The sequence below is a fragment of the Rhinatrema bivittatum genome, chromosome 11, assembly GCF_901001135.1.
Source record: "Rhinatrema bivittatum chromosome 11, aRhiBiv1.1, whole genome shotgun sequence".
Lineage (NCBI taxonomy): Eukaryota > Metazoa > Chordata > Amphibia > Gymnophiona > Rhinatrematidae > Rhinatrema > Rhinatrema bivittatum.
The window spans coordinates 90,790,265-90,815,375 of record NC_042625.1 but is presented as its reverse complement, the minus strand read 5'-3'; the positions used below and the strand labels follow the sequence as shown (position 1 = coordinate 90,815,375).

Below are 25,111 nucleotides of genomic sequence, written 5' to 3'. Positions count from 1 at the left end.
CCCCCAGGTGTTGGAGAAATAGAGAATCAAGCTTACTCTGCAGGATTCGGACGCGGAGGGAGTTAATCTGGTGCTGGATGGCCTTTGAAGGGCTCTCAGTGCATTTCCAATTCCAAAAAAGATCCAGAAATTGATCACCAGGGAGTGGGACACCCCCAACTTGGGGCTGCGAGTTGGCAGAGCAAGGTCCAAGCTGTATCCGTTGCTGCAGGAACATTTGGATGTCCTCAAGGCCCTGAAAGTGGATGCGGCAGTTTCAGCAGTTACCAGGAAAACTACTATTTCAATGGCTGGAGCTTCCGCTCTGAAGGATGTTCAGGATCGGAAGTTGGAGGTGCACCTCAAGTGAGCCTTCGAGGTTCTGGGGCTCAGTCTGCGGGTGGCGGTCTATGCAAGTCTCGTGCAGCGAGCCTGTTTTGTGTTGGATTCAGAAGCCGCAGCAGCAGTCAGCCTCTGGGGCTTTGTCCCCGATCCAAGCGGCTCGCCTGGAAGCGGGGATTGCCTATGGAGCTGATGCATTATATTAACATAGAAGTGACGGCAGAAGAAGACCAAACGGCCCATCCAGTCTGTCCAGCAAGCTTTCACAGTTATTTTTCTCATACTTATCTGTTACTCTGACCGCTGAGGTCAGGGCCCTTATTGGTAACTTTTAGGTTCTAATTTTCATTCCACCCCTGCCATTGATGTAGAGAGCAGTGCAGGAGCTGCATAAAAGTGAAGTATCAAGCCTAATTGGTTAGGGGTAGTAACCGCTGCAGCAAGCAAGCTACTCCCACGCTTATTTGTTTACCCAGACTATGCAATTCAACCCTAGTTGGTAGTTGTCTGAATGCAAATCCTCTTATCTTCATTCCCCCCTGCCGTTGAAGCAGTGAGCTGTGCTGTTTATGTATTCAAAGTGAAGTATCAGGCTTAATTGGTTCAGTGTAGTAATCGCCGCAACAAGCAAGCTACTCCCACACTTATTTGTGAAGGCAAATCCTTTGTCCCACATTTCCTCTTGCCGTTGAAGCATAGAGCAATGTTGGAGTCGTATTAACCGTGTGTATGTTTATTGAATAAGGGTATTAATCACCAGGTAGTAGCCGTCATTCCCGCAAGTCACCCCATGCCTCTTCTCTTCATTCACATCCTCAAGACTTTATGGATCCACAATGTTTATCCCATGCCCCATTGAAATCCTTCGGTTTGTCTTCACCACTTCCTCCGGAAGGGGATTCCAGGCATCCACCACACTCTCCGTGAAGAAATACTTCCTGACCTGGTGTGTGCCACAGCCCGTGGTATGGTGTCGGTGGTAGTGGCTAGACGTCACTTGTAGCTGCGTAATTGGTCGGCTGATCTTTCGAAGTCGCAGCTCTGTAATTTACCTTTTCAGGGGAAGCTGTTAGGTGAAGACCTGGACCGCTTGATGAAATCTCTCGGTGAGACTAAAGGCAATCGAATGCCGGAAGATCGGAAGTCGGGTCGCAAGCCTTTTTCCTCTCAGCCTCATTTTCAGGAGGCCAGGTGTTTTTGTCCGGCGAGATCCTCAGGAGGCTCCGTGCCATGTCAGGCTTCGTATAGACAGCAGTCCTTTCGGGGAACTGGAAGGTCTTCAACAGGCAGGGCCGCCCAGGGGGCGGGTGGCAGTAAGTCCTCCCAATGAGATCCGGCAGGTCCACTCTTCGTCTCTGATAATTGGGGGCCGGCTAGCCCATTTTTACGAGGAGTGGACCAAGATTACGTCCGATCGCTGAGTGTTGAGCGTAGTGAGCGAAGGTTATGCCTTAGTTTTCTCGTCCCCTGAGGCCTGCCTTTCTGGTATCGCGTTGTCTTTCCCGAAGCAAATGGGCAGCTGTCCAGGAAACGCTGCTTCGGTTAGTCTAAAAGTGGTGGTACCAGTGCCAGCGTCAGAGCGGGGACTAGACCAGTATTCCATGTATTTTGTGGTGCCAAAGAAGGGCACTTTCCAGCCTATCCTGGACCTAAAAAAGGTAAGTCAGAATTTGAAGGTACCGCACTTCTGGATGGAGACGTTGCAAACAGTCATTGCAGCAGTAAGGAGAGGAGAGTTTTTGGCGTCTCTGGATCTCACCGAGGCTTATCTCCATATCCCCATCCGGCGAGAACATCAGAAGTTTCTCAGGTTCATGGTGCTGGGGCAGCACTATCAGTTTCAGGTGCTTCCTTTCGGTCTGGCCACCGCTCCGCGCACCTTCACAAAGGGTGATGGTGGTGGCTGCGGCCCTGCGACAGGAGGGATTGTTGTTACTCCCTTACTTGGACTGGCTGATCCGGGCGAAGTCCCTAGAAGAGTGTGTACGAGTGGTAGACCGGGTGCGGTCCCTCCTGAAATCGCTGGGATGGATCATCAATATGCAGAAGTCATCTGACACCCTCTCGGTCCCTCGAGTACTTGGGGGCCTGGTTCGACACTCAGGGCAGAGTGTTTCTCACGGATAACAGGATGAACAAAATTCAGGAACAAATTGCTCGTCTCCTGCGTCTGCCGATGCCAAAGGTCTGGGATTACTTGCAGGTCCTAGTCTCTATGGCGTCCATGTTGGAACTGGTACCATGGGCCTTTGCTCATTTGAGGCCCCTACAGAGAGTGTTGCTGTCTCGTTGGAGTCCGCGGTCGCAGCAGTACTTTCTATCCCTGACTGAGTCGGCACAGAACAGTCTGGCCTGGTGGATGACATGCAGCAACCTGGAGAAGAGAATGCCTCTCGATGTCCTGGATTGGGTGGTGGTGACCACGGATGCCAGTCTTCGGGGCTGAGGGGCAGTTTGTCTAGGCAGGTCTGCACAGGGCCTGTGGTCGACAGAAGAACCGGCGTGGTCCATCAATTGTCTGGAAACGAGAGCGGTAAGCAGAGCTCTGGTGGAATTCCTTCCCTTGGTCCGCCATCGGATGGTGCGAGTTTTCTCGGACAACTCGACCACAGTGGCTTACATCAATCGACAGGGGGGGCCAAGAATCCAGCGGTAGCGCAGGAGGCTCAACTGTTGTTCGAGTGGGCAGAACTCCATCTCGAGGGGATTGCCACGTCACACATGGCAGGAGTCAACAACGTCCAGGCGGACTATCTCAGCCGGCAACAGTTGGATCCGGGGGAGTGGGAACTCTCTCTGGGAGCCTGGAATCTCCTTTGCAATCGGTGGGGAACTCCTTTGCGATCAGTGGGGATCTCCTTTGTTTGATCTTATGGCAATGAGTCTCAATGCCAAGACTCAGTGATTCTTCAGCTGTCGGGAGTCCGGAGCGGTGGAACTAGAGCGCCCTAGTGTGTCCGTTGCCAACCGGCATTCTGCTGTATGTCTTCCCCCACTTGGCCACTGATAGCAAGAGTACTGACACGAATAGAAGCGCACCTGGGATCCGTGGTGGTGGTGGCACCAGAATGGCCTCGTCCGTGGTTCGCGGATCTACTGGTGGTAGACAGGCCGCTGCATCTGAACCATTTGGCAGGGACCCATATATTCGGATTGGGAGGATCGCTTCTGTCTCGCGGCCTGGCTTTTGAGAGGAGGATATTATGTGTAAAAGGGTATTCTGAGCCAGTGATTGCTATCCTTCTGCAAGCGTGGCGTCCTTCTACATCTTTGGCCTATTTCAGAGTATGGAAGGTCTTTGAGACATGGTGTGGGCAACAGGGTTTAGAGCTTCTTCAGGTTTCTGTTTCCCACATTGTCTTTTTTGCAAGTGAGATTATCCAAAGGGTTGGCCCACAGTTCTCGAGTCCAAGTTTCAGCCTTGGGTTGTCTCAGAGGTAAAGTGCAGGGGGAGGACCTTGGCTTCCCATCCGGATGTGGTTCGGTTTCTGCAGGGAGCCAAGCATCTTCGTCCACTTTTGCGTAGCATTTGTCCAGCGTGGAATCTCAATATCGTGTTGAGGGCTCTTTGCGAAGCTCCTTTTTGAGCCTCTGAGTCGCATGTCTGTGAAGATCCTTACTCTGAAGATTGTCTTTTTGGTTGCAATATGCTCGGCCAGGAGGATTTCGGAATTACAGGCGCTTTCTTGCCGTGATCTGTTTCTCCAGATTTCATCTGACAAGGTGACTTTGCGAACGGTGCCTTCCTTTCTCCCCAAGGTGGTGTCAAGTTTTCATGTAAACCAAACAGTGGAGTTACCGGGGTTTCTAGATTGGACTCCGGATCCCTCGATTGGCTGTGAGCTTCATCTTTTGGATGTGCGGGTGGTGGTACGGTACTTGAAGGTCACTAACTCCTTCTGTCGCTCTGATCATTTGTTTGTGCTTTTCAGGGGAGCAAAAAAGGGAGAGAAGGAGTCTAAATCCTCGTTATCTAGATGGTTGAAAGACTATCTTTGGCGGCTTATGTTTCCAAAGGAAGAGCAGTTCCAGTGGGTCTTAGAGCAAATTCAACTCGAGCTCAAGCAACGCCGTGGGCTGAGTGTCAGTGTCTCCACAGGAGATCTGTAGGGCTGCAGTGTGGTCTTCGTTGCATACTTTCACCAAACATTACTGTTTGGATGTGCGGGTGCCAGAGACAAATCCTTTTGGGGAGAGTGTTCTTCGAGCGGGTCTTTCGGGTTCCCGCCCACTGTAGGAAGCTTTGGTACATCCCATTTGTCTGGACTGATCTAGGTATGTTCAGGAAAGGAAAATTGGTACTTACCTTCTAATTTTCGTTCCTGTAATACCACAGATCAGTCCAGAGGCCCGCCCTGAGGATCTATACCGAAAGACTGCTGTATATTGACTGCAAAGCAGAGTTGTCATTGTTTTTGGTCTCAGGTTTTTTTGCTGTTATATTATTGTTACCTTTTGGTCAGGGGTATCCAGTTGGACCCTCGTTTGCCTTTTCAATTAGGGTTACTTATCTTGGATTGGGTAGAGTAATACTGAGGGGACTGCAAGTGGCACTCTCGGATATGTGGCAGTGCCCAAAGTTTTGTTCTCTACCTCCATCTACTGCTAGGGATGAATAAAACCTCTGAATCACTCCTCTTGCGTTCCCATTTGTCTGGACTGATCTGCGGTATTACAGGAACGAAAATTAGCAGGTAAGTACAAATTTCCTTTCACAGCTCCTGGGGCAGGAAATGACATCTTGGCCATTGTTCATTATTGAGGCCTTAATGGCCATCTTTTTTTAGGGATGTGCATTCGTTATATCCGTTTCAGTGGTACCCATGATCTTGCCGACTTTTATGGTACATGGGTAAAAATGGATAGTATGCATGTTTCCCTGTATGTACCCAGATCAGTCCAGACTCCTGGATTTTGCCTCCCTTCCAGCAGATGGAGACAGAGAGAATTTCACAGGTACTGCCTCAACCCGGTGTGCCACCTGCTACTTTCCAGTATTTCTCTGTCTCCAGCAGATGGAGGTGTGCAAAACCTACAGTTCTGAACCCAAGTTGAAGAAATAATAATGTGGGTTGGGTTTTTTTTGGTTTTTTTTTAAAGATATTAGCCTCCTAGGGAGTTGGTAGGTCCTGGTGGGACCATTCTCCCTGGTTGAAGGTATAGGACGAGCAGGGGATACAGATGAAGCGAATGCACATCCCTATCCTTTTTATCAATAGCAAACCAAGAAGTGGAAGGAATTACTAGACAAGATGACATCCGGGAGGATGGCAACCACAATATCTGAGGAACAAAAATAGGAGGCATTCCTACCTTAAAAGCACATTTAAAGTCACAGTACCATGAGAAGGTGCCAAACCCCGACAGATTGACAATACCCAGTCCACCCTGGCCATTGTCATGCTCAAGAGTAGAGCACTTTTGAGATTCTTATGGCTATCACAGGGAAGAGGAATGGGAGTATGACATGTTTGCTGTTTAAATTTGGTATGTTCTAGTTAATTTTAATAGATTCCTTTTACAGTAAAATGTAATGTTGGACTGTGTCTGTGGTTTCTGTGCTAGGACTGCACATGCTTATTACTCTGAACAGCCAAGTACCTTTCCTCTGCCTTCCCCACTCCAGTTTGTATGTCAAGTTTCAGGAAGAGAAGTGGCTTAGTGGTTAGAGCAGCAGGCTGACAACTACAGAAGCCAGGGATCAAATTCTGCTACTCCCACTGACATTTTGTGACCTTGGGACAAGTCAACTTAGATTGTAAGCCTTCTCTGGGCAGGGACATACCTAGTGTACCTGAATTATAATTTAGTTTGAGCATAGATATGGAAAGGCACAGAACTAAATCCAGAGCAATAGGCCGCTACTGACTTTCCTGTGCGGTTCAGAGTAGTTGTTGAAGGTTTTACTCAAGGCACAAAATGGCAGCAATCCTCTCTTAAATGATTGCTGGGAACATGGAGCTTACATATTAAAACAAATTACAAAGCAGGTTGGGCTAAGTCATGGGGTTTTTACCTAAATTGGATTTCCCTCCCTGCCTTAAAATGCTTATTGGTTGTAAATGGAATACAGAGCTCAAGCTTTTTCTGATGCCATCTTGGTTGAAAGTTGCTCCTAAATGCTGGTAGAGGCCAGGATTATGCACAAGCTGTAACAAGCTTAAAGAATCATCGCTATCTTGCATCAACTGTTGCCTATTTCCAACAGACACCAGCATGGTTTTCCAGGGTTTTATGTACATGCCTCACTAAAGACAGGCAGAATTCATGCTGAACACTTCCTGTGTGACAAAACTGAATGTCTGGGTTTTGTCTGTCTCTACATTTATGAAATGGAATAGCTTTTTGTTTCATGCAGGCTGAATGACAGTAGATGTCAGTAGGATCACACAACAGTGTAACCTTTTTTTTATGGGCAGAGGAACCTAAATAATAGAATTCCTTCCCCTACTGACGTCCATGCCAAGCCTGAATTAGTGGTATTTTCATCTCATATTAATAGACTTGGTCTTGTGAAATAATGCATATTTCATAACTTATCTCCATGAGGTTTGAGAGCTCTTGAGTACAGTATACTTCCTGACAAGTTGCCTTAAGCTGCTGTTGCACATTGGTGTGAAGCTATCACCAGTTAATGATTAGCTGCTTTGTAAAAAAAAAAAAAAAAAATTATATATATATATATATAATTTTTTTTTTAATATGACCTGATCATTCTAGCAATAATCCTTAAATTGATGATTTCTTTCTCTTCTAAATTACCTGGTGTAAATACATTGCCTGATAATTCCTATGCTTGAAACTAACCACAACACGATACATTTTAAAGCACAATGTGAAGCTGGCTCCCATTTTTAAATAGTGATGGAATAAATGACCATGGAAAAGCAAATTTGATTCCCTGTACGTACCCAGATCGTGGGTTTTGCCTCCCTGCCAGCAGATGGAGCCAGAGAAAGTTTCACTGACACTGTGCAGTCCCTCAGTATTTCTCAGTCTCCAGCAGATGGTAGATGGTATAAAACCTGCAGTCCGGAGAAAGAGGAACTAATTTCTGGATCCTCCCGGGAGGTTTTGAGGTCCTGGTGGAGCCATCCCCTCCTGGTTTGAGGCAGATGAGCAGGGGGTTGGTGACCCTTCTGATAGCTCGGTCCAGAGGTCCATGGAGTGGACATCTGGTGGTTCATATCTCTCATTCCCCACGAGACAGCAGCAAGCCCAGTGGAGGAAGGAAATATCCCTTTTATATGGCTTGCCCTGGGTGGGTTGCTAAAGTTTGGGAAAGGAGACAGATATAGCCAGTGGTCTGGCTCTCTTCTGATCTGCCATGCGGAACTGGAAAGTATTGACTTCTATGTATCTTTATTTGTTCTCAGAGTAAAAAAAAAAACATTAGCTCGGGGAGCTCAGCGATGGGGTTTTTCAGCAGCTTCTCTGCCAGCGGAGAAGACCGGATGATGGCTCCATGGTGCTGAAGGACTATTCCCTTGTCGTTAAGGTGCCTGTGGTGCTGTGGGTGCGGAGAGGAACAGCATATGCATGCAGCAAAAGCAGCATGGCGTTCAGGGGTCCCTTCAGTGCGGAAACAGCAGCCATTTTTTATTCTCTAGCAGCATTGGTGGGAGAATCGGGAACCTCCTCCTCTACTATCACCGGCGGTTCCCCGTCCTGTGGAGGTGCAGAGAGGCACTTGCACTGAGGAGTATCTGGTTCTGGTAGAGGTCTTCTGCCGGTTTTAATTTGCTTATGTGCAAAGCTTGATGGGCCTTCGTCTGACCCAGTATGGCAAGTCTTATGTTCTTAAGCTTATAGTGGTGATTACATTCCAAGGATTTAGTGTTAGTTGTGGACCTCAAGCCCCCAGAGTGGGTGACGAATGCCCGCTAGCAGGATGGGGGTGTGTGGCCTTCATTGTCTGGAACAAATTGCTCAGGGTCAGTAGTTGGAGGAGGAATCAAAGTAATCTATCAGTCGATTGGAGACCAGGGCTATTTGGCTGGTTCTGCTGCATTTTGGCCCACTCTTAAAGGCTCAGGCAGTTGGGGTCATGTTTGACAATATATGTGAACCATGTAGCAGTTGAGGTAGAAGTGTTGCTTTGTTAGACAGAAAGGAATCTGATGGTAATATTGGCAGCTCATATAGCAGGAGTGGAGAATGTTCAATTGGACTTCCTCAGTCAACATGCAGTGATTCCAGAGGCGTGGGGCTTGCTCAGACTGCATTTGATCAGGTAGTACCTAGATGGTAAATTCTGCTGATGGATTTGATGGCGACTTTCACAAATATGAAAGGGAAGCAGATTTTATAGCCAAAGGGGAGTGTGTAGAGTTGGCTGACAGTTTTGTATGTTTCCTCCATGACCATTGATAGGGTAAGCAATTAAAAAAATATATCAGGGCATGTGGGTCTCATAATTCTGGTGGCTCCGGATTAGCTGAGGTATCCATGGTATGCGGATTTAATGCGTTTGTTGCACAACAAACCATAGAAATTCTCTGTGCTGAGAGAATCGCAATCTCCGGATCTGGCTCTTCACAAGGATCTAGCTTGGTTTTGGCTTATCTAGTTAAGCAAGGTTATTCCCAGAAGGTACCAAATACTCTCTTAAATGCTAGGAAGCCTTCCAGTTCTTTGGTGTATGTGCAGATATGGGGAGTATTTGAACAGTACTGCACCAGTAAGCAATTATATCCTATGAAAACATCATTGCAGGAGGGACTTTTAAGGTATTGGCACTTAATTCTTTGAAGGTGCAGGTTGCAACAATTGCATGTTACAGGGGCAAGGTATTGGGTAAACCCTTGTTATCTCATCCAGATTTACACTTCCTGGAGGGAGTAAAGCATATTAGGCCTCCGGTAAGGATGTCGTCCATCTTGTATTCTTAATTTAGTATTGTCCTTTGTGTTAGGTCCAAGATTTGAGCCTATTAGGGATATTTTGCTAAAGTTCCTTACTTTGAAGGCTGGTGGCTATTTGTTTAGCCAAAACAATCTTGCAGCTGCAGGCATTGTCTTGCAGAGAGCATTGTTTGGAGTTCACATAGGATATGGTCAAACTTCATATAGTCCCTTCCTTTCTTCCAAAAGTGATTTCTGCCTTTCATTTGAAACAGATTGTTTGCTTTTTGTTTAATAAACATACAAAAGAAGCAGATTACAGGTTACTGTGCTGTTTAGACATGCAAGGAGTACTTTTGTTGTATCTCAAGGTCATGAATGCTTTCAGAAAGTCAGATCATCTTTGGAAAGGTGGGGCTGCAACTAAGGCTTCAATAGCACATTGTATTAAGGAGACCATCACAGCAGCATATGTGGCTAGTGGTGGGCTCTTACCTAAGCAAGTTCGGGCACATTCCACTAGGGCTCAGGTAGCTTCCTAGGCAGAGCTACAATTCATTTCTCTGCAGGATATCTGCAAAGCTGCAACTTGGTCCACACTACATTCTTTCTAAATATCATTTGGACATAGGGGCCAGGCAGGAGGCTTCCTTCACTGCGAAGGTTTTGAGAGCGGGTTTGGCAGTGACCTGCCCTGTTCATGAGTAACTTGGGTATGTCCCATTTATCTGGAGTGATCTGATTGGTTGAAGAGGAAGGAAAGGTTCTTACCTGATAATTTCCTTTCCTTGAATCCTCCTCATACTGCCAAACGTATGTTCTTTTTATAGTCACAGTACAAGAAGAGACTGTGTACTTGATGTACAAGCAAGCATGTTATGATACAGCTGTAAGTTTTGTTTTGGTAGGGCTTTCTTAGACTTGGAAGCCTTCTAGTTAATAAGGGGGGGAAAGCATTTTGTTATGAATTAAGGGAATTAGTTTTTCCCGTTAGCTTGTTACAGGTAATACTGGCAAGTTGAGGTCAGCACGCAGGCGCATGAAAGGGTGACGTCAATAAGCCTGTTAATTTCTGTCTCCGTCTACTGGTTGGGATGCATAACCCATTCATCTGGATTGGTCTGACTGGATTCAAGGAAAGAAAATTATCAGGTAAGAGCTAATTTCTGCTCCTTATAACCTTTCTTGAACATGTAGTGACTTCTAAAAGGGATTGCTGGCATTTGTATTCAGTAACAACTTTTCTCCATGGCCTAGCAGAATGAATTCAGCCATAGAACTGGGTGATGTAATCATACGGTGCTGACGCAGCATGCTCGCTCTCAGTTCAGAGAGACCTAGAAGTCTTTTGAACATGCATGGCTGTTCTCACACAGCCAATGCTGTGCAAGACTTTCATTTTTACTTCCATTAAAGCAAAAAGATCTTTTTGCTATTTCTAGTTGGTTGTTTGCTGGATTTTTTTCAATATTTTATTTCTTTTCCTTAGTGTTCTCTTTATCTGATTTTGAGTCTCCTAAAAAAATTGAAATCTTAGTCATCTTCCATTTACCATGTCAGAGCAAAGTTCTATGTCAGTAAACACTTTTTAAAACTTGTTCAAAATGTTGGCACAAGAAGTCCAGTCTTGATCTTTAGGAAGGCTATCTTCCCTGTTTTGGGCCCAGTTCATGACATAATTAACTGCATAGCATGTGTAAGAATGTCCACCCCAGACACCTTAATATAGGAAGTGTACATTGAAGTATGTATTGTCCCCCCTGTCAGAAAACAGGAAAGGTTCCGACAGACCAGTACCTAAAAAGAAGAGGTCAGTGTCTCCTGAGCATGTTAGCTCCCATGTTAAAAGGGAGACAAGATCCCCTTCGGTGATATCAGCCATCAAAACATACTGTGGCAAATCTCCATTAGCGCAGAGCAAGATGGTGCCATCTGCTTCCTATGCTGACGTTGTGGCACTGCAGACTTCACAACTGTCATCCACCGCAGCTACCTTGATGTCAGATTTACAGCATCAACTGTTTTTGACATCAATATTACTACTCAGCATGGAAAATCTGTTTTTAATCCTACTATTAGAAAGCATTCTGCACTGGTCTTGCTACTAATTGCCTACTTAATAATTATGTGAAGAAAATAACATCTACTACTCCTTTACTCAAGAACCGATCTTAGAAAAAGTTTCAAGTAATCACTTAACTGTTTCTCCAAAGACAGACCATCATTAAAAGAGGCTTCAATGTTAATTTCTGATTGTTTCCTCTTTTGGGTCTTCCTTTAAGTCTTTTGTAGAGCTCATCTGATTGCCATCTGACCCTTCACCAGAGCCAGCGTGGAGTAGTATTGCACTGGAGGGCATGTCCTACCCTATCTTCATTAACTACCATTTGTAAGTTAGAGGAAGAAATACAACCTAAAGAAGAGTTTCCTAATAGATAAGTGCCTAAGCAAAGCTCTGGCTGACCTAATACACAAAGCAGTTCAAGATCTTCCATCAGACTTGGCAAGCACCTCTCTCCATTGCTCCAGTGGCAAAGCAAACCACATCTTTTTATATGGGACATCCTACTCTTGTTGGGTTTCAGAAGTCCCACCTGACTCTAGCATGTCTATGGGAGTTCATTGGAGCATAGCTGGATGCACCCTAAAAAGCTTTTCTTCCCTGTCAAAGGATGACTACTTTAATTCACATAGTTAAATCTTTGTCCAACTGACCATCAGTGGCAGCCAGGACCTTTATGGAAATGTTAGGCCATATACCATCCACTGTCCATGTTTATACTCTTGGCACATCTGCATATTTATTTATTTATTTGACAATTTTTGTATACCGTTGTATGGGATGCCATCACAACGGTTTACAGTTCACTTAATAAAAATATAAATATCAATCTTATCAATCAAATAATTGTAAAATAACACTAAAATAGTAAAAATAGCCATTTAAATACTAATATCCAAATAAAACTTAATTCATAATAAAATAAAATCTCTAAAAAATATAAAAGAAAGTAATCCTAATAAAATGACATTGTAAATCCTAAAAAAAAACCTGGTAAATTGCCATTTATTTGCTTTTTAATTCTCCTTCCATTTGTTTAAATGCCTGTGTATATAACCATGTTTTCAGCTTCTTTTTAAATTGCTCATGATCCTGCTGCAGCCTCGGATTAGTTGGCATTACATTAGACTTTTGGTCCGGCTAGTGAAATAGCCCTTTCCCTGACCTGAGTAAGACAGGCTGTTTTTATTGACGGGATTGGTAGTAAGCCTTTGTTTGCCGATCGTAGGGCCTTCTGTGGAGTATGTGATCGTATTGTGGTATTAAGCCAGCTAGCATTTTAGTCATATATCAATTTATGTAGTATACTTGGCACTTTGTATTGTACATGGTATTCTACAGGGAGCCAGTGTAGCTCCGCTAGTATAGGGGTAATGTGGTCTTTATTTCTGCTTCCTGTTAATATTCTTGCCGCCGTATTTTGTAATATTTGTAAAGGTCTAGTAGTGCAATCCAGTAAGCCCAATAAAAGTGTGTTACAGTAGTGAATACTTGCAAATATAAGTGCCTGCAGGATGGTTCTAAACTCCTGATGGCTTAACGGTTTTAATCGTTTTAAAATCATTAATTTTCCGTAACTTTCTTTGACCTTTTGTGTTATGTTGTTTTAAGCACAGTTCATTATCAATTACCCCCAGATCCCGTACCTTTTCAGCCAATTGGGTTGTTAGATTGTCATTAATGGTTATTGGTGTTTGAATAATTTTTGAAGCTTTTCTTTCTAAATGTATAAATTCAGTTTTCTCGATGTTTATTGTGAGTTTCCTCTGTGTTAAAAAGCTGTTTAATTATGTTTAGATACATAGCTGCCAATTTCAACATTTTGTCTAGGTTATCCATTACTTGTAAAATCAATTGACTATCGTCCGCATAAAGATAATGACTAATCCCCAGTGACATAGTGGTAACATGTCACTCATATGTTACTACTATGTCCCCAGGTGACATAGTGGTAACATATAAAGGAAGCTCAGTGGCATTTGAGGCTTCTTTGGATCCAGCATGAACAGTCAATATCTCACAAAATAAGCATCATCTGTTCCTTATAAAGGTGGACTCAGTCTTCAAATCTTCTTTGTGATCAGACTTTTCATACTTCATAGATATTGGCAGATATTGATGAGGGAGCCCATCTTAACACAGTGTGTTCCCAAGGAATTTGGATTGTTCAAAAGAAATGTCTTCACATCAGCCTTCGTGAATTGAGAGCCATATTCAAAGCTGTCTTTGAGTTGTAGTTAAAAGGAACAGTAGTTCACATACAGAAGGACAATCAAGTATTGATGTATTGCTGAAATAAACAAGGAGGTACAGGATCTTCACAGCTTTTCAAAGAGGCAATCAAAATATGTAATTGGGTAGTCATAAGAATATATCTAAGGTAGGGGTTATCAACCTTTTTCGGAGCATGGATTCCTTTTCAAGTTCCAAAATTTTGGTGAACCCCCCTCATGCTTCTCTTTCATTTTGACCTGCAGTTATGTGCCATATCGAACAAAGATATTATATACACACCAGGCTCATTCATAACATAAGAACATGCCATACTGGGTCAGACCAAGGGTCCATCAAGCCCAGGATCCTGTTTCCAACAGTGGTCAATCCAGGTCATAAGAACCTGGCAAGTATCCAAAAATTAAGTCTATTCCATGTTACTGTTGCTAGTAATAACAGTTGCTATTTTCTAAGTCAACTTAGTAGGAGGTGTAATGGACTTCTCCTCCAAGAACTTATCCAATCCTTTTTTAAACCCAGCTACACTAACTGCACTAGCCACATCCTCTGGCAACAAATTCCAGAGTTTAATTGTGCATTGAGTGAAAAAGAACTTTCTCCGATTAGTTTTAAATGTGCCCCATGCTAACTTCATGGAGTGCCCCCTAGTCTTTCTATTATCTGAAAGAGTAAATAACCGATTCACATCTACCCGTTCTAGACCTCTCATGATTTTAAACACCTCTATCATATCCCCCCTCAGCCGTCTCTTCTCCAAGCTGAAAAGTCCTAACCTCTTTAGGCTTTCCTCATAGGGGAGCTGTTCCATTCCCCTTATCATTTTGGTAGCCCTTCTCTGTACCTTCTCCATCACAACTATATCTTTTTGGAGATGCAGCGACCAGAATTGTACACAGTATTCAAGGTGCGGTCTCACCATGGAGCGATAGAGGCATTATGACATTTTCTGTTTTATTCACCATTCCCTTTCTAATAATTCCCAACATTGTTTGCTTTTTTGACTGCTGCAGCACACTGAACCAACGATTCAAAATATATAAAACATATTAAATGTTTACTGATATAAACAATACATATAACTGCAAAGCACATCAGTAATTATAGAAGAATGTACTCTTATTTTGTAACGTTGTAACTACAGGTACCCACAGAACTGGATCTAGAGCGACTGGGGGAATGCATTGATGGAAGCGAATAGGGGGAGAGAGTAACTGGAAAGATGGGAAGAGAGAGACAGGTGGAGATAGACTAATGGAGGGAGAGAGAGACTGGTGGGTGACTGGGAGAGAGGGAGAGAGTAGTGGAGATGGACTGGTGGAGCGAGAGACAGACAGGTGGGGATGGACTGGTGGAAGGAGAGAGAGAAAGGGGCAGGGATGGATTGGTGAAGAGGGAGAGACTGGGATGAACCTGGTGGAGGGAAAGAGGAGGACTGGTTGGGATGTACTGTGGATCATAGAGTGAGGGATGTTTGAGATAGACCCACATTACTAAAAGGGAGATGTGGAGAGAGATTTGGTGCAAATATTTCTCTCCCAGCCCCACCCCCCAACATGGTATTTTTTTGAAAATTATTACTATTTTTAAAGAAAATCACGTGTGACAACAACACAAGGATATTTCCCCTTACTACAAAAAAATATTCAAATTCTGTTGTCGCCTCATAAACTACTCCTACTACCTCTAACACTGTATAATACAAAATTCTACAAAAAAATGTATTCAATCTTGAGGAAATCTGCCATACCCTAACTATGAGATTCAAACAGTAACTGCCTTTCCTATGACAAGGCAACACTGCAAATATTACAGCAGGCCTTAAAACACCAATACACTTCCTATTAGGAAAACAGAACAAGTCAGACTGCTATAGATCCCTATGTAGAAACTACATGCTAGCAGAATATCTCACCTAAGTCACACAGAAAACACAGACCCTCATCAAATACAGAGACCAAAAGTATAAATCCATCGTGCAAACAAACTGAGCTGGAAACCGCAAGAAGCCTTACTGTATACATTGTAAAAAAAAAAAACAGAAAGATCACTGTTCCTCATAGCATCAAATGCAATCAAGAAATGTAAAACATCAATAACAGTAAAATCATACTAAAACAATACAAAAAATATTTCAAAACTGGCATAGAATATCCAATAATATAAAAGTAATATAAATTATTTTTAAATTTTCCAAAGTATTTCAAAACATCAGACGCATCAAAAAGCCAATAATTAAAACTAATAAGGATTTACATCTTTTTCCTGGAGTCTGCAGGGGAGAGACGGTCCTATGGCCTGCTCCTCACTCAAGCTGCCGGTGGCCTGGCAGCCTTCTTCACTCTTCAGCTGCCAGTAAGATGGAGTGCGCCAATGGCCCAAAGCCTCCTTCAGTCTTCTCTTCAGCCGCCAGCAAGATGGGGTGCGCCAGAGGCCCACGGCCTCCTTCAGTCTTTTCTTCAGCCGCTGGTAAGATGGGATGCACCCAGCAGTACATGGCCTCCTTGAGTCTTAAGCTACTGGTGAGATGAAGTGTGCCAGCAGCCTGCGGCCTTCTTCCACCTTCAGCTGCCAGCGAGATGGGATGCGTTGACGGCCTCTCAGGCCTATTCTTTTGCTGCCAAGGGATGGGTTCCAGCGGCAGCCTGTTGGGTCTCTTCTTTGTGGAGGGCTTTTTCTTTCTTCCAGAGCTTGTGGACCCCCTGTTATGGTCTGGCGGACCCCAGGTTGCAAACCACTGATCTAAATTTTATATCTCCCAGGAAAGCATTATACTTTGGCAGATTCCCTTAAGTTGTCACCTTCAACCTCCTGGACAGTCTGTCCATCTCAACATCATGCACTTTATCTTCTGACTCTAGGGAAAGCCATAAGTAGTTATCTTTGCAACCACAATCTTCCTCTTTACTGCTCAAAAAAGACCAGTGCCCAACTCACTAGTGTCAACTGCTTTTTCAATTCCATGGATCAAAGACCTAATGTATGTTTTTCCACCATATCTTATATCAAAAACAATTTTAAAGTTAGCATAAGGGGAACATGATCCTCCATAGCACTGTTTGGCCTCATCAAATTTGGTTTCCAGGGCTACAAAGACTAGCTGTAGCCTTACTAGTACGTCTTCAAATGTTTCCAATTCTATTGATGTAATATGGATTGCTGCATCATTCCAGCCTTCAATCTCTAGTTACTTAACAGCATGTATTGAAAGTGAAATAGCGCAAACTACCCTTATCCCCAGAGGCAAAAGAAATAGTGGAGAGAATGCTTTCTACCAGATAGTCACATAATTTTAAATAGACAAGGTTCTCCATTTGGTATGGGTCAAGGAAGGAAGATACATTCATCTGCTCTACTTCCATGCTACTTTACTATCTTAGTCTTCCATCCTGATTTAGAAAGATTAATTCTGTCAATAGTGTCCATTTAAGTGCTATTGCTGCATACCACCAACAATTAAATCATCCAGTTTCTTGCCATCCCATAGTAGCTAAATTCATCAAAGGCTCTACCATCTTCATCCTCTAAACTTCTGTCTACTTAATGGGACTAGTTCTTCCTAAATAGGTGAGTCCACCATTTAAGTCATTAGCAACAATTGATCTCAAATTTCTATCTTGGAAAGTGTTATTTCTAGTAGTAGTAACCTTCTTATTTAGACTGAGCGAGTGATAAGTTCTAAGAATCCATGCTCCCGTCACACAAATTTGTAAAAATAGGGCAGGTTCTCAACACTACTTATGTTTTTACCAAAGATTGTATTTGAATTTCATTTAAATCAGACCATTGTACTTCAGTGTTTTTTCTGAAACCTCATTCCAGTAAAGCTGAACAAACTTCACATCTTGGGCTATAGAAGAGCTCTGTTCTTTTACCTGGAAAGATGCAAGCCTTTCAGACAATCACCTCACCTATTTCTCTTATGATCCAGCTAAGCAAGGTTCACCAGTTAAAAAGAAAACCCTTTCTCCCATGGCATTCTGACTGCATTTCCTATTGCTGTGCTAAGCCTAGAATTCCATTCCTAATAAGGTTATGATCCATCATGTAAGAAGAACTAGAACTTCAGCAGCTCATCAATTCAAGATATCTGCAAAGTGGCTACTTGGTCATCTGTACACACTTTTACCAAGCATTGCCGTCTTGAGGAAGACTTTTTGCAATGATAAGTTTTGGCCAAGCAGTTCTTAAACTATTTTAGTAAAAGCTTCAGTCCTCCCTTCATCTGGGTTCCTTTTGCTCAACGCAACCCTGAGCTTGGGAATCCTCATCTGTGTGGCTGAATTTGTCCTGTTTATCTGTAAAGAAAGCTAAGTTGCTCACTTGTAAGAAGTATTCTCCAAGCACGACAGTAAGACAAATGAGCCACACAATCCCATCCTCTTCCCTATGGAGTTGAAGCTTAGCTATAAAGTGACTGAGTAAATGTCTGAGTTTTGTGTTGACACCATACAATGGCTGATTTGTCTTGCTGGCCATGGAGAACACATTTTACAGGTAACCAACTTCACTTTATCAGAAACGATTCCCTCCCTTATCCTTCCATTCTAGTCCAGACAGGTGGGTTATGCCTTCCTGCCAACAGGTGAAGAGCGAACTACAAGTTTTCCATTACATTTCTCACAGTACACAAGATTGTGCAGTAGTAAACCTTGTCAGTCCTCTCTCCTGCAGATGCAGACATACTGGTGGGCTTCCCATTGACTGTCCTTGGGGGGGGGGGGGGGTCCCAGTAGAGCACATGTGCTGAGCAAGTAACCTCAGGGTTCCTGAAACTGTGAGGGACTCCAATCGCTCCTTAGAGGTTGAAAGTTTCCTCTCAGGAATGGGGCCTTTTTGATTTATCCTCCTCCCCTCCCCCCCCCCCTTAATATTGCAGGCTCTGGTTCTGTTCCCTCCCTTATTTAAGAGAAAAGATGGGGAAAAGAATTAGCTATGTGTTCCCTCTCTCCTTCCTGCTCTACCTTACTATTCTGCACTCCGTTTCTGTGCTTTGAGACCAGTAATTTCACGGGAAGGCACCGCGCAGGCGTGCAGCAGCAAAGCTCTGCTAGTGCTAGGAGAAGTTCCCACCTCAAGCCGCCAGGGGGCGCTCCCAGACGGCATGGCTAATTCATCTTGCTATCTACGGAAAACACCGTTTACAGTAAGCAAACTTGCTTTTCTGGTGACTGTTGTGGCTGTTCTGGGGGATGCATGGAGGGTGTAAGTGGTGCATGGGTGGAGCCTGCCACAGGGATTCCTCCGTGAGCTTGGAGTGTGCAGCATCTGCAGGAGATGGGGGAAGCACAGGGAGAGCCTACACTGGGAGTAGGAGTCAGAGCTCAGCCAGCTGCACTGGGGGGGGGGGGAACGGGACTTGCATTATTTATTTATTGATTGCAGATGTCATTTTAGTGTGCAGTGAGTGCAAGAGAACTGTCACAGTCTCCCTCAATCTCTTACCTTATGATTTCTTTTCCTTAAATCAGTTTTCTATTGTGCTTTTAACTTTTCTTTTATTTATGTAAGGAATTTGTTTAGTGATGTTTCTATGACTGTTACATTGTAACCCGTGCTGAACAGATACCAGGAAGCAGTGGAATAGAAGAAATTTTAAATAAATTAAAAACAATCTAAAACCTTTCCAGGTTGGTGAAAGTACAGAAATTTTAGCACTTTATTTGTTGAAAGGCTTATTTTATTTATTTTATTTTATATACCGGCAACCGTTTGCACATCGTGCCGGTTTACAGATAACTTACAAACAAGGATATATAGGCAAAGCCTTTACAAAGAACAGTTTGTAACAATAAACTCAGTAACATAGCAATAAACAAGATAAATAGGTGGGGAGGAGAGGTATATAGGTACACAAGACAAAGAGAGAGGGAGGGGGAGGGGGAAAAGGATACATGAGGAAAGGGAAGGGACTGATGATAAAAGGCCAGGAGAACTCAGATCTTTTAAAAGATAATTATAAAAGTAACTTGTTGGCTGTTCTGATTGTTCAATTGATAGCTTTGCCAAAGATATATGGACAAGGTTTTACTACTGCACCAACTCATGTACTGTCTGGTGGCCAGTTCTGTCTCTACATCCTGGCAGTGAGGTGTAATTCATTTGTCTAGACTGGAATGGCAGGATTCAAGGAAAGGAAATTATCAGAGAGTATTAAATTTCTCCTGCATGTGTGAAACACTGTATTTCAAAGTTTAAATTTAATCTAGCAGAAACTCTTCTAGATATTTTGGAAGGACGGTATAACACAGGCACTAAAATGTCAGATGCTTCTGTTCAAAATTTTTAAAAATATTTTTACTAAGCACATTGCTCTCTGAAATTGGCTCTAAAGAGTGACAGTTGTCGGCCCGGTGCCTTAGCTGGCAAGTGCTATACAGTGCAGCGAACACGTTGCATGTTCTTTCTGTGTGTGCTGTTCACTCTGACCTTCTTAAGTGCTATACAGTGCCATGTGGAAGGTCCCCCAACTGATCCCTGAGTTGGGTCTTCTGTGCCATGGTTCTGCTGGGACTGGGAATATCGCAGAAATAGCGTTCACAACCCTTGGGGAGTGGGAGTTATGGTCATTGCGTAAGGCTGACACCTAGTGCTTGGTTTGTGGGTCCATGGTTCTGGAAGGAGCCCTGCTACATGGTCCCTGTGCCAGGACTCTTACTTCATTGGCCAGACTAGATATGTTGAGGAAGGGGAAAAATACAAAATAGGAGGAAAGAAAACCCTCATGTAGTTGCGAATGAAGTGTCGTGATGACAAATCCCACCCTGCTTTCAACTGAGCTGAAAGTACAAAGGTAGAAGAGAGAGTGGTCAGGTTAAAAAAAAAAAAAAAAAAGTGATCATAACATTTGCCTTATAACAGCATTGTTGACTTTGCCCATGGTGTCCTGAGATTCCTGTTCCACTCCTGAGTTGCTAAATCTCATCTAACTGCATTCTGGTCCTCTCTATCCTGCAGATTGCATTGGAATGGGAATCCAAAGCAAGCCAAGACTGATTTTCAATCCACCAAGGATCCACTGTGCTTGTCCCAAGCTTTTTGAATTTTGATACTGCCTTTACCTCCACTGGGAAGCTGTTTCATGCATCCAGCACCCTTTCTCTGAAGAAATCTTTCCTTGTGGTCCAGGGGTATAAATACAGGAATGACTCCTTGTTCTAGAACTTCATTTCCACTGACAAAATGTTTGTGTGCATTATTTCTGTCTTTCCAGTAAGGTATACATATTAAGGTCCCTGGTGTCTCTCGCATATGGTACAGTCCTTATCAACCATGATGCTTAAATTGTATTAAAGCACAGCAGGGGTTGGGTTCAGAACTCAGCATCTTATTGTAAGCATATTTTTCTACAGGATATTGTGTAGAGGTAGAGCCCTAAATATTCTACAATTGGTAAATCCTTTTTAAAATGCCATCCCCCTTGAGCATGTCTGTAAGAGTTTCAGAGGCTGCCTGTGATGCCTGGGGGAGCGCCCCTACCAGTTCTCAGGGAATGCAAGGTTAGAAGCAAGATGAGCACGTGAGTTTGGTGTTTAAGGCCCCATGGATAGAACTGATGGAGCAAACAGGAGCCAGTGTTAGTGCTCGAGAGAGATCTAGTTGTGGACCCCCAGTGCTTGCAGGACTGTCCCCCGTACCCACCTTGGAGAAAGCCCCCAGTATAACTCTAGATTCATTTTCCCACACTCTTAGCGTCAGGCGTTTCTTCATTAGTTCCTTTATGCACAGGCATTCATTTGTGGATGAAGTCTCCTGGAGCACGTAGCTGGAGAAGATGGGGCTTGTAGAACATGTAACCCAGATATCTCCATCTCAAAGGGACCTGCATCAGAGCAGTTGGCTGCTAGCACAGAAAGTGGAAAGTCTGGAGAGCTGTGCTCGACACGGACATGTGTCTTGAACTTTAAGATCCACCCCAGTTTGCCCCTGGATCTGTTTAGGAAATATCTTTTAGAGGTCCTAAGTGTACCATCTGAGGGCTTACTGCTCATAAGCCTTGGTTTTTTTATCATCTGGGAAAAGTGGTGGGCCACAGGGAGTCCCTACGGGTCATTTGGAAAAGTCGGGTTAAGAGGAAGAATTAGTTAGGAGGATGCTCCTTGTTACCTTTGTATTCTTGAAGGATTGTGACCTTGTTTCTTCTCCCACAATAGGCGAGCTTTATTTTATGGCCAAGAGCTTTATTTTTCTGATATTTCTAGATCCATGCAGGAGGGTAGGAAAAAAGTCTTAAAATGCACTAAGAAGGACTTGTTCTTGGAGCAACATTTGTGGTGGTTTTTCCTTGTAAATGTAGTATGCTAATGCAAAATGTTAAATATGGGGAGGGTTTTAGAGCTATCATAGCTTAGATTTTTCTTGGATTCTGAAAAGTTGGATGTGTCTTGAGTTTAGGGGTTGCGATGGTGTTGAAGTGTTTAGTCTATGTATACAATTTGATACTTGTCCCTCATTCTCACTTTTCTTTCTTGATTTCTTGTAATACTCGATGCTTGGGGTTTTTTTCTTTATATTGCTTATTTGGTTCTGACAAGATACATAGACTTTTTTCTCTTTTTTTTTTATTTTGCTGAATGTTTTTTGTTTACTAGTGTAATATTTTCTTGTAAATATGTCTAAATATGAATAAAAAATAAAACACAAGGCCTGTGTGCTTCAAAATTCCTGAACTGTGTAAATGATTGAAAATTTGAGCCTGGTGTACTATTTTCAGGGTGGGGTGGGAGTTGTGCTTTACCAAAGGTGCTTATGGACAGTGTTTTTTTGTTTTGTTTTTTAAACGCTATTCCCATATTTTGCAAACTAAAGACCAAGATGTATAATAACTAACTAGTTAGTCTACATCAAAACAGCACTGAATGTAAAACGGTGACCATTCTGCCAATAAAACTGTTCTGACTGCTGAAAGCATTGCCCTGGTCTGTTTTAAGAAATTCAGTTCTCTACCTAGTATATCTCCTATAAAAATTCATGCAACATCTATAAATATCTGTGGATGTAGACTTTGCAAGTGTTTCCTTGTATGAAAGTGCACAGCTGGAAGGGCGGGGATTCCCCTTACCAGATAATGACATTTCACTCTTACAGGCATTAATATTTTCAAAGTTACACCTTAAATTCTGAACTATTTGAATCTGGGTAATTGGTTATATTAACTGATTTTTATACAGTGCCCTGAGTAGAGGTCCTGCAATAAAATAAAAAAAGATTGTGGTGTAGTATGTTGCCATGAAAGAAGGGAAGATTGTCACCTAAGCTCTCTAGGATCTTTATTGATGGTCCTCAGAGGAAACAGCATCTTGCACAATGTGAAAGCAAAACGTGTGTCTCAAGATGCTATTTAACGTCAGGGCAGCTGAGAGAAAGCAGCCTGGTTTCCAAATGGGTTTGCTGAACAGAATATAGAACCCTGCAGTTGGCTGAATCAATTCATTTCCCAAACAAGAAGCCTGTCTGATGTATTTAAGGTTGCCATACTGCCATCCTAGTTCCTGTATTAGCCTTAATGGTGTGAAGCTGTTTCTGTTGTAACTTAGTAACCTAGGTTCTTTTCTGTCATTTCTAAAATGGTCCATCCAGTCTGCCCAGCAAGCCTGCTTATGGTAGTATCTGCCATGTAGGTTACCCCATCTTTCTCTTAAGTGTTCCAACTGCTGTTCTGTGCACTTATCCACAAGCTTTATGATAACCCATAAAAATGTACTGCTAGAAACATCTTTATTGCGTGATGAGCCTTCTTGAACATTCAGACGGTGCTGCTTGACATGCTTTGTTTATGGACTTGGCCATAGAAGCAGTCCTGTATTTTTTTCCTTTGTCTGCACATCAGTTCCCCTGGCTGTAAAAGTTGGGGCTCTTGTTGGTTGCTGTCTGAATCCAATTCCCCTTTTCCCCTTGCCATTGAAGCAGAGTGCAATGTTGCAATTGCATTAAAGGTATCAAGGCTTATTGGTTAAAGATAGTAATAGCTGCACCAGTAAGTTACCCCATGCACTCTTCATTTCCATTCTCTAGCCTTTAGGGATCCATAGTGTATATCCCATGCCCTTTTGAATTCTTTCACTATTTTAGTCTTCATCTCCTCCAGAAGGGCATTCCAGGCATCCAGCACCCTCTCCATGAAGAAATATTTTCCGATGTTGGTTCTGAGATGTCCTCTCTGGACTTTTCATTTTGTGATTCCTGGTTCTACTAATTTCTTTCCAACAGAAAAGGTTTAATGCATGTACGTCATTAAAACCTTTCAGGTATCTGAAGGTCTGTATTATCTCACCTACACCCTCCTGTCTTCCAGGGTATACATATTCAGTTCCTTAGGCCTTTCCTCATAGTTCTTCCTATACTAACCCCACACCATTTTTGTCACCCTTTTCTGGACCGCCTCTATCCTGTCTATTCTTTTTGAGATATAGGCTCCAGTACTGAACACAGTACTCCAGGTGAGGACCTGTACAAGGGAATTATCTCCTTTTTCTTACTGGTTATTACTCTCTTTATGCAGCCCAGCATTCTTCTGGTTTTAGCTATCACCTTGTCACATTGCTTTGAAATCTTCAGATTGCCAGACATACCCTAAAATCCCTCTCTTGGTCCATGCACATCAATCTTGCACCCCCATCACATACAGCTCTTTTGGATTACCGCACCCCAGATGCATGACTCAGCACTTCTTGACATTGAATCCCAGCTGCCAAATCTTTGACCACTCTTCAAGCTTTTGTTAATCACTTTTCATTCTCTACTCCTTCAGGTGTATCCACACTGTTGAGGTTCTTAGTATCATCTGAAAATAAACAAACTTTACCTTCTCTCCCTTCCACAATGTTGCTCACAAAGATATTGAACAGAGCCAGTCCCAATTCTGATTCCTGTGGCACTCCACTTAACACGGCTCTTTCTTCAGAGTAGGTTCCATTTACCATTACACACGGTCTCCTATCAGTCAACCAGTTTGTAATCCATGCTGAAATCCAAGTAGAGTGCATCAAGCACTCTTCCTCAATCCAATTCTCTAGTCACCAATCAAACAAAAATCTATCAGATTGGTTTGACAGGACCTTCCCCTGGTGAATCCATGCTGCTGTCCAGCAAGTTACCAGATTGTAGCTAGTTCAGTATCCTTTCTTTCAGCAGCGTCTCCATTAATTTTCCTACTACTGAGATTGAGGCTAACCGGCCTGTAGTTTCCAGTCTTCTCTCTGCTGCTGTTCTTATGAAGCGGGACCACAACCACTCTTCTCCAACTTTGCGGCACCACTCCCATTTCCAGGGATTTATTGAACAAGGTCATTCAGCGGACCCGCCAGGATATGAGTTCCCATATTATCCTGGGGTATACCTCAGGCCCCATGGCTTTGTCCTCTCTGATTTCCTAGCTCTTCCCATACATTCTATTTTGAAAAGTCTACCCCATTCCCTTCTACGGTCTTGTCAATCAGTAACTGTCCTTCTCCAGGGTCGTCTTTAGTGAATACCAAACTGAAGTATTTGTTTAATATTTTCGCCATTTCTTTGTCTCTCTCCATGCATTGCTCCTCATCACTTTTCAATTTCACTATACCACTTTGGGCCTTCCTTCTTTCTCTGATACATCTGAAAAATGTTTTGTCACCTCTTTATCTCTTTGGCAATTCCTTCTTCTGCTTAGACCTTT

General features: G+C 43.2%; 1 protein-coding gene across 5 annotated transcripts in view; it reads left to right on the top strand.

Moving 5' to 3' along the window:
• SRRM1 (serine and arginine repetitive matrix 1) overlaps positions 1-21,685 on the top strand; it is a 118,657-nt gene extending 96,972 nt beyond the window's left edge. For all 5 annotated transcript variants that reach the window (XR_003859197.1, XR_003859196.1, XM_029619832.1 and 2 more), the window contains one exon: positions 20,416-21,685. Coding sequence is in view for 1 of the 5 variants with exons in the window: in XM_029619832.1 (XP_029475692.1) it covers positions 20,416-20,454 (39 nt within the window). In the remaining 4 variants the exon portion in view is untranslated. The remainder of the gene's footprint in view (positions 1-20,415) is intronic.
• The last annotated feature ends 3,426 nt before the right edge of the window (positions 21,686-25,111 follow it).